This window comes from Balaenoptera ricei, chromosome 17, assembly GCF_028023285.1.
Source record: "Balaenoptera ricei isolate mBalRic1 chromosome 17, mBalRic1.hap2, whole genome shotgun sequence".
NCBI lineage: Eukaryota > Metazoa > Chordata > Mammalia > Artiodactyla > Balaenopteridae > Balaenoptera > Balaenoptera ricei.
In genome coordinates this window covers 75,320,725-75,337,112 of record NC_082655.1, presented here as the reverse complement: position 1 = coordinate 75,337,112, position 16,388 = coordinate 75,320,725, and the positions used below count along the sequence as shown (strand labels likewise).

The window sequence follows — 16,388 nt, the reverse complement described above, 5'->3', positions numbered from 1 at the left end:
TTTCAATTACTCCCGTTCCACTTCTCAGCATCACATTGGCCTTTTCTAATCACTCATCAAGCCCTATCCCCATGTCCTCTCCTACATCTTTACATCCACCTCTTCTCTTTCCATCCATGTCATTCTTATCCAGCAAACTCCTACACAGCCATCAAAGCCCAGCTCCAATATCCACCCCTTTCCACAGTTTTTCTCTGAGCCCAGGAGAAATCCATTATTCCATGATGTATGTCCTCCTTTATATTTCATCCCTTAAAGCTATTTTCAGATATAACAGCCATTTTTAATAGGGAATGGGAACTTCTTCTAGACCTAGATTATTTCTTATTTACTGCCCTATATCAGCACCAATCACAGCAGCAAACACATAGGAGTTGCTTCCTACAGATGTTGTGAATTGTTTTCCATTGTCATGTAACCTTTCGATTGTTATCATTTCATACGTTTCTATCTTAATTCTGCCTCTTCCAACCAGACAACAGAATCATTAAAAACAAATGCTGTCTAGGAAAACATGGCAGAACACTCTGACATAAGTTACAGCAATATCTTTTTTGATCCACCTCCTAGAGTAATGAAAATAAAAACAAAAATAGGGCTTCCCTGGTGGCACAGCAGTTAAGAATCCACCTGCCAATGCAGGGGACACGGGTTCGAGCCCTGGTCCAGGAAGATCCCACATGCCGTGGAGCAACTAAGCCCGTGCGCCACAACTACTGAGCCTGCGCTCTAGAGCCTGCGTGCCATTAACTGCTGAAGCCCGCACGCCTAGAGCCCATGCTCCGCAACAAGAGAAGCCACCGCAATGAGAAGCCCACGCACCGCAACAAAGACCCAACGCAACCATAAATAAATAAATGTATTTAAAAAAATAAAATAAAATAGACAAATGGGACCTAATTAAACTTGAAAGCTTCTTCACAGCAAAGGAAACCATAAACAAAACAAAAAGACAACTCACAGAATGGGAGAAAATATTTGCAAACAAAGCAACCAACAAGGGATTACTCTCCGAAATATACAAACAGCTCATGTAGCTCTGTGTCAAAAAAACAAACAACCCAATCAAAAAATGGGCAGAAGACTAAATAGACATTTCTCCAAAGAAGACATACAAATGGCCAAAAAGCACATGAAAAAATGCTTAACATCACTAATTAACAGAAATGCAAATCAAAACTGCAATGAGGTTATCATCTCACCCCGGTCAGAATGGCCAGCAACAAAAAAGGAACGAAAGTGGATCATTTGTAGAGATGTAGATGGACCTCGAGTCTGTCATACAGAGTGAAGTAAGTCAGAAAGAGAAAAACAAATATCGCATATTAACGCATGTATGTGGAATCTAGAAAAATGGTATGGATGAACCTATTTGCAGGGCAGGAATAGAGACACAGGGAACAGATGTGTGGACACGGGGGTGGGGTGGGATGAACTGGGAGATTAGGATTGACGTACATGCACTGCCATGTGTAAAACAGATAGCTAGTGGGAACCTGCTGTATAGCACAGGGAGCTCAGTTCAGTGCTCTGTGATGACCTAGATGGGTGGGATCCGGGGGGGGCGGCGGGGGGGGAGGCCCAAGAGTGAGGGGATATATGTGTACATAAAGCTGATTCACTTTGTTGCACAGAAGAAACTAACACACTGTAAAGCAACTATACCCCAATTTTTTTTAAAAAGTCTACGAACAGTAAATGCTGGAGAGAGTGTGGAGAAAAGGGAACCCTCTTACACTGTTGGTGGGAATGTAAATTGGTACAACCACTATGGAGAACAGTACGGAGGTTCCTTAAAAAACTAAAACTACAGTTACCACATGATCCAGCAATCTCACACCAGGACATATATCTGGAGAAAACCATAATCCAAAAGGATACCTGCACCCCAATGTTCACTGCAGCACTATTTACAACAGCCAAGACATGGAAGCAACCTAAATGTTCACTGATGGAGGAATGGATAAAGATGACGTGGTACATATATACAATGGAATATTACTAGGCCATAAGAAAGAATGAAATAATGCCATTTGCAGCAACATGGATGGACCTAGAGATGATCATACTAAGTGAAGTCAGACAAAGACAAATATCATATGATATCACTCATATGTGGAATCTAATTTTTAAAAAAGATACAAATCAACTTATTCACAAAGCAGAAACAGACTTACAGATATTGAAAACAAACTTATGGTTATCAAAGGGGAAGCCTGGGCGGGAGGGATAAATCTGGAGCTTGGGATGAACACACACACACTACTATATATAAGGTATGTAACCAACCTGGACCTACTGTATAGCACAGGGAACTCTACTCAGTATTCTGTGATAACCTATATGAGAAAAGAATCTAGAAAAGAATGACTACATGTATTGATATATGTATAACTGAATCACTTTGTTGTACACCTGAAACTAACACAACATTGTAAATCAACTATACTCCAGTAAAATTAAAATATAAAACAACAACAAAAACAAAAACAAATGCTGTCTTCTTACCTTTTATATTTCTCACAGAGTTTGGCCATAAATACAGACACTTAACCAATGTTTGCTAACTGAATGGTATATATCACTGCACCATCTTGCCTTCCTAACAGACTCAAAACTTGGTAATGTCTTTCTTCTCACTTGCTCAAGAGCTACCAAGTAGCCCACTGAGCTCAGCTGAGGAAAAGGTAGCAGGCATCACTACAGCCTTTATCCCTCTATGACCCAAGCCACTGACCAAACATAGTCGAGCTCTAGATCAGTTAGAAAACAGCAAGATTGGGAACACAGTTAAAGCATGTCAGGGCTGATAAGCTAATTAGGAACAATGCCCACTGATAAAAATCTGTAATATTTGTTCTCCATCACAAGGTGAATAAGTGATATTTGTGTTTAAAAATTATTGTAAAATATTTCCAGAGCCGTACAACCCAAATTCGGAACAGGATTAATGATTTCAGCCCTGGACCTGGATCACAAGTTTTGAAAAGAGAAACATCCATAAACTGCCCTCAGTTATATCTTGGGTTTAAACAACAGCTGAGATGGTGAACTGGGCAAAAACCCACCCAAGTGAATCAGAAAGAAAAAAAAATTAAATCATACACATGCTTCAGAATCCTGGCTCACTCCAAGCCCCAGCTCCTTCTAGAAAGTGGAAAACTGTGCGACTATGTTAGGTACAATGGAGCTGCAGGCAGAAAGGGATGTGGTCCCAGGTGGTTAAAAGGGACAAACCTGCAGTAAAAGGAAACAGGACTTCCTTCACTGATGCCCAGACGCGGTTGGTCTCGTGCTAGTGTCCAGTGCCATAGAACTTTAAAGGGCGCTTGGGAGAATTCTGAAGAGTTAGTCTTATTAACAGGAAATACCTCTTCTCTGTTCCTTGTTCCCATAAAGAGGGATTTTCCCTAAAGAAAGCTAGCCTTCCTCTCCACTCCTTCAACCAACTCCACCCTCCTCTTTATTTCTCTTTTGGAATTTGAGCTAGGCTTAGAGAGCAGGCTAATAAACCCAACCTGGAACCTCTCACTGCCCCCCACCTCCTCACCTCCTTTCCTTCCCTCCTATCTCGCCTCCCTCCACCCACTGCCTATAACTGAGCAGGTTGACTCCCTCATACTAAGCTATGTCTCCAGTGTCCTTCATCCATAATAAAGGTGATGCTTTGTTCTCCATTACCTGATGACTCTAACCACGTCTACTTCCTATTTGCTCAGAGCTCAGGCTGGAGAGAAGCAATCTCTTTATGGGATCTCCCTGGAGAACTCACCAATTTATAGACCCACCAAGGAATATTCATGGGAACTACATTAACTCTGAAGCCAAATAAATTGGTTTCCACTGAAGAAACTCTCTCATCCAGAGCGCTAAGTGATTCACTGAGCCAGGTTTAGAGAATGCACTTGCCCTAGGGTGCCCAAGTGAAAACATTAATTCAGGGGTCCCCAACCCCCAGGCCACGGACCGGTACTGGTCCATGGCCTGTTAGGAACCGGACCGCACAGCAGGAGGTGAGCACCGGGCAAGCGAGCGAAGCTTCATCTGTATTTACAGCCGCTCCCCATCGCTCGCGTTAGCGCCTGAGCTCTGCCTCCTGTCAGCATTGTGGTGAGTTGTATAATTATTTCATTAAATAATACAATGTAATAATCATAGAAATAAAGTGCACAATAAGTGTAATGCCCTTGAATCATCCTGAAACCAGCCCCCCACCCCGCCACCGTCATCCGTGGAAAAACTGTCTTCCACGAAACCTGTCCCTGGTGCCAAAAAGGTTGGGGACCACTGCATGAATTGATAAAAAAAGAAAGTCCATCTTTCATTTATCAGGTCTTATCATTACAAATGTCTTTCTTTTATACTTAATGTTTGTAATGTTTATAGTCAACAGTTTAAAATCTGGATTTCTTTGTTTCTACTCATTTCAAGACTTCTTAAAAAAAACCAAAACAACTGTACTGTCCCATGTTACAACATTTGCATCCAACACTAATTATGCCCTTAAAATGCTTTTAGGAAACACTTTAATACCAGATTTTGTAATTAATAACACTATTTTCCACCACTATATTCAGTGAATGGTGCTTCCAATGGTATACTATTAATTTTTACAGCCTCTCCCTAAGTTTCACAAGGGTGGGAACATTGGTATTATCCTTATGCACCAACGAAGGAACTGAGGTTAAACAACCACACAGAAGTCCAACAGCAAACACCATGGTGAACAGGAGTCAGAGCGTAGCCCTCCCTGACTGATAATCTGTGTCACCAGAGCAGGCTGCCTCCTAGGGGACCATGGCACCAAAAAGTCCAGCTTCCCATAGGCTTCATGCTACTTTGCTCTAGGATTCCATAGTGAGTTTTTGTTGTGTGTAGCCTTAAGAAGCTGAAAGGAAAAATGTATTCAAGCACAGCAAAGCAGTGGCCAGGGCAAAATTATCTTACTAATAACTTCACTGTGCCATTTTAACCTATCATTCTTAAATCCAAAAAGAAAAAGAAAAAAGAAAAACAACCAGAAAAACGTATGCAGTTTTTATACTGGTTAAGATCTTATGAAGTTAAAAATCTCTTAACATCCTTCTATTCAATTAGAAGTTTAATCACAGTGTTACTCAACTATTTTACACAGGAAATATTTACTTGATTTTCACTACAAAATAAGCTGATAATATAAATTCTACCGCATATGCACGCATAGCAATCATAAAGAGATGTGTCAGGAAAAATGACCAGAAATGACATACTGACTAGACCTGTAGAAGATAATGTATTCAGGGGAGTAGGGGTTTAAAAAAAAAAAACAAAAAACTTTCTTCTCCATTCATAGTCTCTGTATTTCTTACCTGTATGAACAAAAAAATCTTCTGGTTTCCCCCTCACGATATTTTCACTAGATTTTTATCATCACAACCACAGTGACGTCCCCCATCTCTTCCTAATAACAGGAAGTACATACTGAAGGGTTTACTCTTTGCCAGCCTCTGAGCTAGTTTCAAGCCCCTTTTATAGACAGGAACATCGAGCCTGGAAGAGGTTTACTAGCTTGCCCAAGGTCGCAGAGCTTGGATTTCAATCCTGGTTTTCTGACTTCCAAGCCCAAACTCTTTCCAGCTACACCATCCTGACTCCCTCCCACAAGGTTCCACTGTTAATCAAGGCAGCAGTACTGGTGCCAAGTTCTCTGGCTGCTTCCCAGAACCTAGATCTTTCCCGACTCTTCCCCACCATCAACACTCTCCTATCCTGTCTCTCACCAATCCTAATGTTGTTAGGCTATCCTAGTTACTCTAGCTTACAACTACCTGTAACAGGGTTGTACCTAGCACAGTGCCTTTTGCAAACTAGTTGATAAATATTTCATTTAGCTGACAATCATTTACATCTCAAATAACATATTGGCTTTCTAATAAATGTCTTCAGAAGTCTTCCTCTAGATATATCCAGAGAAAACCATAATTCAAAAGGATACATGCACCCCAATGTTCACTGCAGCACGATTTATAATAGCCAGGACATGGAAGCAACTTAAATGTCCATCAATAGATGAATGGATAAAGAAGATGTGGTACATATACACAATGGAATATTACTTAGCCATAAAAAAGAAGGAAAGAATGCCATTTGCAGCAACATGGATGGACCTAGAGATTGGCATACAAAGTGAAGTAAGTCAGCCAAAGACAAATATCATATGATATCGTTTATATGTGGAATCTAAAAAAAATGGTACAAATGAACCTATTTACAAAGCAGAGTCACAGATGTAGAAAACAAATTTATGGTTACCAAGGGGGAAGAGGAGGGGAGGGGGATAAACTGAGAGATTGGGATTGACATAGACACACTACTATCTATAAAATAGATAACTAATAAGAACCTACCATATAGCACAAGGAACTCAACACTCTGTAATGACCTATATGGGAAAAGAATCTAAAAAAGAGTGGATATATGTATATGTATAGCTGATTCATTTTGCTGTACAGCAGAAACTAACATAACATTGCAAAGCAACTGTACTCCAATAAAAACTAATTTTAAAAAAATCTTCCTCTAATTACTTTAAATAGCTGGAATTTGTATACTATACAGACAGGATAGAGGGGATGAGGCCCTTTACATGGCACAGAAACACTCAATTAAATCTTCTAAACACTCATCGATTTAGAGAAAAGGGGGGAGGAGACAAATTATGAACACTGCATTTGGACTCCCCCAGTGTAACAAAAATGCCATGAGTTGTCTATTGCCCTCAACTCTATATGTCTATCACTCAGCCCAGGGCCTGAACAGCTGGTTCCCAAGAAATACCTGTTGACTGAATGAATGAATGGATGGATAAACAGACGGATGGGCAAATGGAAGAATGGATGGAGATGAGTTAAAGATGACCACTTGGTTATGAACTACATATTTAAACCAGAGTCTATTTTTATTGGAAGGCCTATTAAGAGAAGATGTATTTTACTGGAGGATTTCAATCTGTAAGAACCCAATTTAAAATATTTTCTACATGCAGCAATTCTATAACCACCTATAAATTCATTATATATTGCGACGGTCCAGGCACCGCAGGGGGTCTTCCAGGTCCCGACGGAGAGGGGTAAGGGACTGAAGAGCACCTCGAGTATGGGGTCAGAAGGACCAAGACAACTGATGGTTGCAAGGCGCTTTATTTAGAATCTACTGAATCTTACATAGACAGAAGAGGAACTCATTATTAGACAATGGACCCATAGAATTGCTTATCGTCTCAGTTCATTCACCACCACGGACGTCAACAAGTTTACAACAACTATCCTTGAACATTATCTTCCCTTAACCAGGCACACACAGCCCCCAGCCATAGGGAACAACCAGGACTCTCAGTTCCCTGAGGTCTCCTGGCTTGAGACAGCTTTGCTAATCTCTTTTACATTCCTCAGGCCTGGGACAAAGAGTGCATTCCAAGTCAAGGGAAAGGGCTTTGCTTTCTGTGAGAGACATACTGTCTCCTCCAGGAGTTACCTCCGGCTAAGAATGCATGCCTCCCACAATATATCATATTCGTTTATAGGAACTAATTTTTCATTTTGCACAAATTTACCTTACATAGTAAAGTCAGCTACCATATTAATGTTTCTTTCAGTTAGTTTGCCAAAAAATCTCATACATCCTCAAACAATGACAATGAATAATCTACTACAAGAAATCCTTACAAATATAAAACTGAAGGTAGCTCAAAGTGACTACTTAAAGGTCAAGTTGGTCTTATACAATTCTATTTCTAAGAGGAAACGGCAGACTGCCATATCATGTGGTACCACTAAAAGAACATTTCTGTGTGTTCAACACTATCACTTATTTTCTACTCGGTAAACTGTGAGGTTTCTGCTCCAAATACATTTTAATAAATGAAAAATAAATAAATATGCTGAATCAAAGCAGGAGCCATGATTTTTATGGAATAAAAAGGCAAGTGTTCATTAGAATTCAGGAAACGTTAAATTTGTTTTCATTTTTCTTTACCCAGATGGGAGAGGGAGTTCCCACAATTAGGACCACTGAAAGGGCCCCAGCACAGGGATCTAATTCCTTCATCTGCCTCTCCGTGAGGCTCAATCTGCTAGTGCTGTGGACAATTCCAGGACACCCAAACGATAATAGTCATTATAGCTAGAGCCCTTCTTCTGGTCAAAATGATAACACTTCCCAGAGAAGCTGAACATTCAAATGTGAAACTGTTTCCTTTAGTGTCAGTCTTAACTCCTCTTTTTCCCATTAAAGCAATCTCAGTCCAAAGTCGTAACTACTGTGGCAAATAAAATCTCAAACTAGAGCCGCTTTTCCTAGTAAGAATTGGCTTTGGAAGGTGGAAAAAGCATCCCTCAGAGCAGAAGTCAGTTCACAGGTCTCATGTGTCCTCTGTCATTTCCTGAACCGGTCACTTCCCCCCAAGACCTTGCGGAGCATCTCGGCAGAGTGGGTTGGGGGGTGGGAGGCAGGAGGGAGGGCAGAACTCGATGGTCCGTTAAATCCACCCCAATTCTCAGGGGGCAGCAAGGTTCTACCTTCGAGACCACGTGCCCCTGTACCTTCACAAAGCCCATCTGAGCTTTGTCTTCATAGCCTGTAAGACCCAGGCACAAGGTCACAGCTTCACTAGAACCCTTCCGAGCAAGGATAAAACACGCTCACTTCTAAATGGGGCTGCATGCAGACATAAGAGCCCTCCCAGGGGCGGCGGAGAGGGGGACGAAGACTGGGGTGTTGTCTCCTTCCATCTAAACCACCAGAGACAAGACCAGTAGTAAAGGATAATTCTTAAATGGAATATTTATTTAAACAAAAGACACTCTTTTTCATCCAGGCCATACATGATGGTTTCCTATAAGATGCTCTGTGACTCTTAACTTTTTGGAGCCCCAGATTTCTCCGAGGTTAAACAGGAGTTTGGAAAGTTAGTTCGACACAGCTTTTCTAGGTGATCTCTAAAGTTCTTTTTACAAACAAATTATTTATATGCCTTGTATGTCTAACCCTCATGATGTTTTCGTTTCTGGGGGTTTTTTTGGCTGTGCCCCGCGGCATGCAGGATCCTAGTTCCCTGGCCAGGGACCAAACCCGTGCCCCCTGCAGTGGAAGCGTGGAGTCCTAACCACTGGACCGCCAGGGAAGCCCCCCTCATGATATTTTAACTCATTGAAGTCACCCTATTGCATTTCCTTGGAAAGGCAGTGGAAGTCTCTGTTTTGGAAGAGGTTCACAAACTCGAAGCTCACCTTGGGATGCCTGTGGAAACCAAATAACTTGAAAAGATTATCAATTCACTATTAACCGGGCAAACTCTTCCTGGTATCTCCTTGGAGTAGTAAAACAAATAAATAAAAATAAATATCTTTCTGTCAAATGAATATGCAAATCACTTGGAGGGGCAGCAGCCCAAAAGCCAGGGCTTCTTCACTAAAAGAACACTTAAATAGCAGACACTACTATCTGCCTGAAAAGAAAAGAAGAAATGCAGGACATCTGGAGACCCAGGACATTGGGGGGGTAAGGTATAATATTCAGGATTGGCACTTTATAATGAGATACATTCTTCTGTTTTGTTGGCCTATTTTGCAACCAAGATCTGGACTCTTCACAATTAAAGACTCCTGCTCTGCACAGTGGAACTCTATCTAATGCACTCAGCTTTCCATAAACAGCTGGCATGTGGCTCAATTATCACCGAGCCCTTCAGAGTACACAGAGCAAGACCTGCTCTTTAAATACAATGTAAATAAAGATAAGAGTCTGCCCTACAATATGCTGTGCTCTGTCTTGATAATTCACTCTCAAATTGTAAACTTCTAGGCCCAAAGGGCAAGAAAGTCAAACCTGCCATACACGGTCTCCAGCTGGTCTGTGGGCAGGATCAGTGCCCATCCTAATAAAACTATCATTCATCTGGAGTGAAACGAGACAAATAGAAATAATGTAGGGACTTTGTTAAAAGCTCAATCTATTCAATGCATAGGCCTAGGGACTTCCCTGGTGGCACAGTGGTTAAGAATCCGCCTGCCAATGCAGGGGACACGGGTGCGAGCCCTGGATGGGGAAGATCCCACATGCCACGGAGCAACTAAGCCTGTGTGCCACAACTACTGAGCCCGCATGCCACAAGAAGCCCATGAGCCTAGAACCTGTGCTCTGCAACAAGAGAAGTCACCACAGTGAGAAGCCCGTGCACCGCAACGAAGAGTAGCCCCCACTCGCCACAACTAGAGAAAAGCCCACGCGCAGCAACAAAGACCCAACACAGCCAAAAATAAATTAATTAATTAAAAATAAATAAATTTTTTAAAAATGTATAGGCCTGTGTTTATTCTGAGACCATATCCTTCCTACATTTAGCTATTAAATTAGAGATCTTCTCTTTACAAACTGATGGGGACAGCAGAGAGTTATAACGTTACTTGAAAAAAATAAAACTTGGCCACTCTGTTGGTCTCTCCATCCCCCAATTTTTTTTTTAAATTTTGCTGCTCCAGCATAAAATCTAAATGCCTGGGATGTACTTCCCCATAGCAGTATGAAAGTAGCGATTCATGTGCAAAGATTAATCATAATTTACCAGGAGTTATACAGTTAGGCTACCTTGAAGTAGCAAAGAACATGACGGTCTCCACATACAAAATGACGAAAACACAATACATAGCCTGAAAGTTGAATTTGAACCTAAGTACCTGGCAGTTCCTCCATTAATTAGATTTGTAACAAAATTAACATGAATAGAATAAATAATTCTAGTGATATGGTGGATGCAGAAAGGATACTGCTATTAGCGAAATCACAAAATTCATACAGCATTAAAGTTGTACTTCAAGAGCTAAGACATCTAATGCCGTCCAAAGAAAACATGCAGCTACCACAACCGCCAGAAGGACAAACATACAGGAATTAATTTGATTGGATCCCATCCTTGTTTTAAATCAACAACCTTCTACTCACGTTTGCTGTCTTGATTAAATATCTCGATGCAAAATACCCACACATTAAGAACTCCAGCTGGTAGACATCACCCAGACATTTGTAAGAATATAGTTAGCACATGCAAACCCATTATGTTTTCAGGTAACAGGAAGAAAAATGCAGCACAATTCTCTTTTCTCTTGTTAAGGTGCTGTCATTTAAGCAGAAACCTGGAGTATTCATAATAGAATTCGGTTACAAGATGAAAGCATGGCGAAAAATGTCAGGTAGCTGTGGAAGCATGTGTGTTTCTGAAAACTACAAACCTCAAGAAGGAAAAGCAGAAAGGACATGCTTTATCTCTTTTGATGAGTACAAGAGCTGCAGTTTAAATTGTTTAGGGACTTCCCTGGTGGTCCAGTGGTAAAGAATCCACCTTACAATGCAGGGGATGCGGGTTTGTTCTCTGGTCAGGGAACTAAGATCCCACATGCCACGGGGCAACTAAGCCCACACGCCACAACTCCTGAGCTCACGTGTCTCAACTAGAGCCTGCGTGCCACAAACTACAGAGCCCACATGCTCTGGACTCCACGTGCCACAACTAGAGAGAGAAAACCCACACGCCACAAGTAGAGAGGAGCCCACACGCCACAACAAAAGATTCCACACGCCTCAATGAAGATCCCGTGTGCCACAACTAAGACCGACGCAGCCAGAAAAATAAATTAAATAAATAAATCTTTTTAAAAATAAATGAATAAATAAATTGTTTAATGTCACAAACTGTGTTAATTTTTGAAGTGATGTGGGTGCTGACCACTCGTAGCATCAGAAATAACATTCAGCATTGCTTTTATACCTGTATTTATAATTTTAAAAAGTCAAGAGGGGAGCTTGATGAGCTTCTGTTAAAAGCCATTCCCACGTTATATGTAACAGACAAGGTAATTATTTGTTTACAGATGGCTGCTGAATAAACCATCCATTTAAGTGAAATCAGCAAAAAGGAAATACGTATTGATGTGTTTTTTGGAGATTCAAGTTAGTCTTAAAATGTAAATAAGATATGGAAACTGTCCTAAAAAATTATTTTTTTCAATCACATCCTGGGTAAACAGTGCCCTCACTCTCCACTGTCCTGTTGGCTATGTCCTTGGGTTCCAAGCGGCCCTGATGGCAGTACAAAACAGGGGGGATGGTGGGAAGTTACCTACTTATCCCCCCATTAGGCATCTCATTCCCTCCCGGACTATTCTACATGGAGTCCCTCTCTCCTCTCCTTCACCAGCTCAGCCCTCTCCGCCTGAAAACCCAGCTCACCCCTCACAGCCTCCATTAAAACAAAACAAAAAACAGAAAGCACCTGACTCACAGCTATGCCCCTCAAACTCTGTGCACCCAAAAGACCGATGCACTCCACAGGATCCAGCACTAAACGAACGCCAGATGACTGACAGGAGTATTTTCTCTAGGACTGGATCAGAGATAATCTGGGATAACAAAGAATTCAATTATTATTCATCAACTATTTTGGAAAAATTAGTCAGAAATTCCATCATCATAAGTATAAATACTTCTGCAGAAACAAAGACTCACCACCAGAATTTAATCTCCACTCAACACAAACCATTACCTGTCCTTAATGGATGAGGGCAGTTAAAACTTCACCAAGTAGCAGGACCAGTCTGCACGTTGGGTCCAAAATTCTATTTGACTGTGGGGCGAAGAGCACACATCACCAACTAGCCTAATCTCATGAAACTTCCCAAGGCTGTAAATTCTGTGTGTCACAGGCAAAGTCACTGAATCCCCTCCAGAAGCTGGCGCCTACCCAAGGACTCCCATCTCTCCCCAAATTTTTGATTATGAGACTGTATCTTTGAAGGCTGGTTGAGATGAAAAAGCTTTTCAAACCCAAAGAAGATGGCAGGGCCGAGGCCCTGACAGCCCCGTGTTTTCCTGCCCCTCCTCAGCCCGCCACTACCCTGCAGGTTTAATTATTTGGGATTGTCTTGTGTCCTCCCTCCTCTTTGATGTGTTCTGGTGTGAACTCTTCCCTTTCACATTGGGTGAGGACAGGGCAGCAGCCAGAGGTGACACAGAGACAGGGCTGAATTGTTTCAAGGCACTAGAAGTGATAGGACGTCTGTGGGAACTGAGAAAAAAGCCCCTAGAAAGGTAACATTTGAAGACCCAACATCGCCCATCAAGGCCTTAAAGAAGCTGTCTCCTCTTACTGTCCTCGGCATCACAACACACTGCAACTGTTTTTCCCTCCATCCTCAAAACATTTAATATTTCGCTTTTTTTTTTTGGCTGCGTTGGGTCTTCCTTGCTGTGCACGGGCTTTTCTCTAGTTGTGTCGACCAGAGGCTACTCTTCGTTGCGGTGCGCGGGCTTCTCATTGCAGTGGCTTCTCGTTGTTGCAAAGCATGGGCTCTAGGTGGGTGGACTTCAGTAGTTGTGGCACACAGGCTCAGTAGTTGTGGCTCACGGGCTCTAGAGAGCAGGCTCAGTAGCTGTGGCACAGGGGCTTAGCTGCTCCACGGCATGTGGGATCTTCCCAGACCAGGGCTTGAACCTGTGTCCCCTGCATTGACAGGCGGATTCTTAACCACTGTGCTACCAGGGAAGTCCTAATATTTCACTTTTAAGACCTGAGTTTTTTTAATGAAAGGGATATTTTGGGCTTTCAAAAGAAATTTTTTAATGATTATTAAAGTAACATTGAGAAATACTTTCTCTAACTTCATTCTTTAAGGTACATATATCATTTATATAAGTTAAACAGTAGTGACTTCCAGGCAATGAGGCAGGTATGGATGTGGTATCTGGCCAGGAGCAATTCCATACTTAAGTATGTGCAGTTGGGAAAGACAGACAAGGAAGACTGGCGTTTCGGCAGCCCCTGAAATGTACCATTACTTGACACTGATGGGCTATTTCCCAGGAGAGAACTGCAGTCCTTATAGAAATAAATATGAACAACAGAGACATCCTGTCAATTTCACCAATGTGGGTTGTTTCTGATGTACCCGGCACTGCACTAAATGTTGGGAGTAACACGGAGAGTGAAAGGGAGACTTTTCCTTCAGGAGCTGTCTTAGCTCAGGCTGCAATAACAAATTATCATAGACTGGAGGCTTAAACAACAGAATTTATTTCTCCCACTTCTGGAGGCTGGGAAGTCCAAGATCAAGGTGCCAGTAGATCTGGTGTCTGGTGAGGGCACACTTCCTGGCTTGGAGATGGCGGTCTTCCTGCGTCCTCACCCGGCAAAAAGCAGGGAGAAGCAATCTCTCTCTGGACGCTTATGAGGGCACTAATTCCACTCATGAGGGTCCCACCCTCATGACTTCTTCTAATCCTAATCACCTCCCAAAGGCTCCACCTCCTAATACCATCACATCAGGCGGTAGAGTTTCAACATATGAATTTGACTAGGGGGGCAGGGATCACAAACACTTCAGTCCATAACAGGAGCCCACACTGAGTGAGAAGGACTCTTTAAACACTAAAGGTCACAATGCATGAAATCAATGTCACAGCAGCAGTCCATCAAGGGCACTGGGAGCACACAAGAGGAAGAAATTAATTCTGCTTAGGGAAGGAACTCAGAAAAAGTCCCATGGAAGAAGTGATACTCTCACTAGATACTGAAGAAAGAACTGGAGTTGGCTAAGAAGATAAGTAGGGGAGAGAATTCTTCAGACAAAAGAATGACTCTCTAAAACTCTTTCTCTCTCTCACTCTCTAACTGCTTGAGGTGAATAAAACCAACTTGCCAATTTTAACAAGCGTTAAACCAGACTTTGAATTACTGTTGAGGTTTCTCCAAAAGTTATTTGTTTTCAGCTTATCATCTATTCATAGCATCCACAAAAGTGACCTCCTGAATTTGCAGAGGCAGCAGAATTTTTACAACAGTAATAATACTAAGATGAAACTTAATAGCATAGATTGCCTTTATAACCAACAGCCCATGTGCATTCTCCAAGCCCACTAAGGCTGATGGGAAGCCTCATTTGCTGCCCCAAGCTTATATTTCATGGAGCACTTTTTTATTTTAATATAAATTGATTACATTCAAGAGCTACACATCTACTTTTAAACTAAACCATTTTCAGTAAATCGCTGAATACTTTACATGAACAGCAAAAGTTTTACAAGCTGATTTGTTCTTCTTACCTCCATGGGAAAAGCTTTGAAATTAACTGTGTGCTCAGAACCACGCTGGTTTTCTCTTCCCCAATGAAATCTGACTTCATACAGCTCAAATTCATGCCCTTGAGGCAATGGACCTCCGGATAGAACTGAAAAAAGAAAATAAATTCTATTTAATTACATCTCAAACACATTCATCAGTACATCACTATAAACACTAAGGACATCTTTTTGCCAAAAAGGTCTCATGAGCTCTATGGAATAAATTCACATAACCAAAATGAAGAGTGAATCACAACTGTGAGATGAATTTATACTGTCATCTTAATACAGTAAAAGTTCAAAAACTCTGAAATACTTGGGAATGATATGTATATGTTAACTTCTTGTGTATTTTAGGCATAGGAGTTGACAGAAAATAAACACAGTAGCTATTTATACTCCCCGACACTTAAACTTAGCATTGATCAGGGGACAAGAATATGGTCTGAGTCTCAGGCTGACCAATAATTTGCTATAGACCTATCAATAAATTTAACCTTGTTTACAGATAATCCATTTACATGAGCAGGCTTTCAACTGAGGCAACAGATGTCAGCCAACAAAATTATCCATGCAGCGAATTATTATTAAGCTGATTTTATTTTTCAACAATGAAATCACATTTTTAAAAAAGCAATCTATCATCCAGTGTCACATAAATGTAAACAAAATTGTAATAAAATATTATCAATACTTAAAATATTAAATTTAGTTCTATGGGGCCCTGTCTCTATGTCTCAATTCTGGAGATAACCCAGAACTTTGTCCCAAACAAGAGCACTCTAAATGATGATAAAAAAAATACATCTTGTCTTGAAGCAACAAAATACTTTGATTAGTTAACACTCCTTGATATCATATGGAAAAACCTGACATAAAGTTTATTACAAAGGGCCAATTTTGGTACAAATAAAGGTTGTTTGCATTTTTCCTGTTAACAAAACTGCTCATTCTAAATGGTATCAGCTAAGAATTATGGGTTATTTTCAGCCAAGGAGCTGACAAAATTCACCCTCTCCGCCAGATGTGGTCTCTTTGAAAGACGTAAAGTGTTCACACGCGGATTGTCATTGTGCAGGAAGCAACGGCGGCCAACCTGAGTGCCCCACTGCAGATCAGCTTTGTTCTCCATCCTTCCCCTAAACTCAAAGGAGAAGAAGGGGAGTTGGTGCAGCCATATTTATTTGTTTGGTTGGTTCTTCATCTAATAACTTTTCCCCGAAAGAATTTAAAGCTGCTCC

General features: G+C 41.3%; 1 protein-coding gene and 1 pseudogene across 2 annotated transcripts in view; one reads left to right on the top strand and one right to left on the bottom strand.

Annotated features, from left to right (window-relative positions):
* LOC132352084 (ubiquitin-conjugating enzyme E2 variant 2-like) overlaps positions 1-10,930 on the top strand; it is a 28,962-nt pseudogene extending 18,032 nt beyond the window's left edge.
* CA8 (carbonic anhydrase 8) overlaps positions 1-16,388 on the bottom strand; it is a 91,123-nt gene that overhangs the window by 62,360 nt on the left and 12,375 nt on the right. For both annotated transcript variants that reach the window (XM_059902050.1, XM_059902049.1), the window contains exon 3: positions 15,130-15,254. In XM_059902050.1, coding sequence (XP_059758033.1) covers positions 15,130-15,254 — 125 coding nt within the window. The remainder of the gene's footprint in view (positions 1-15,129; positions 15,255-16,388) is intronic.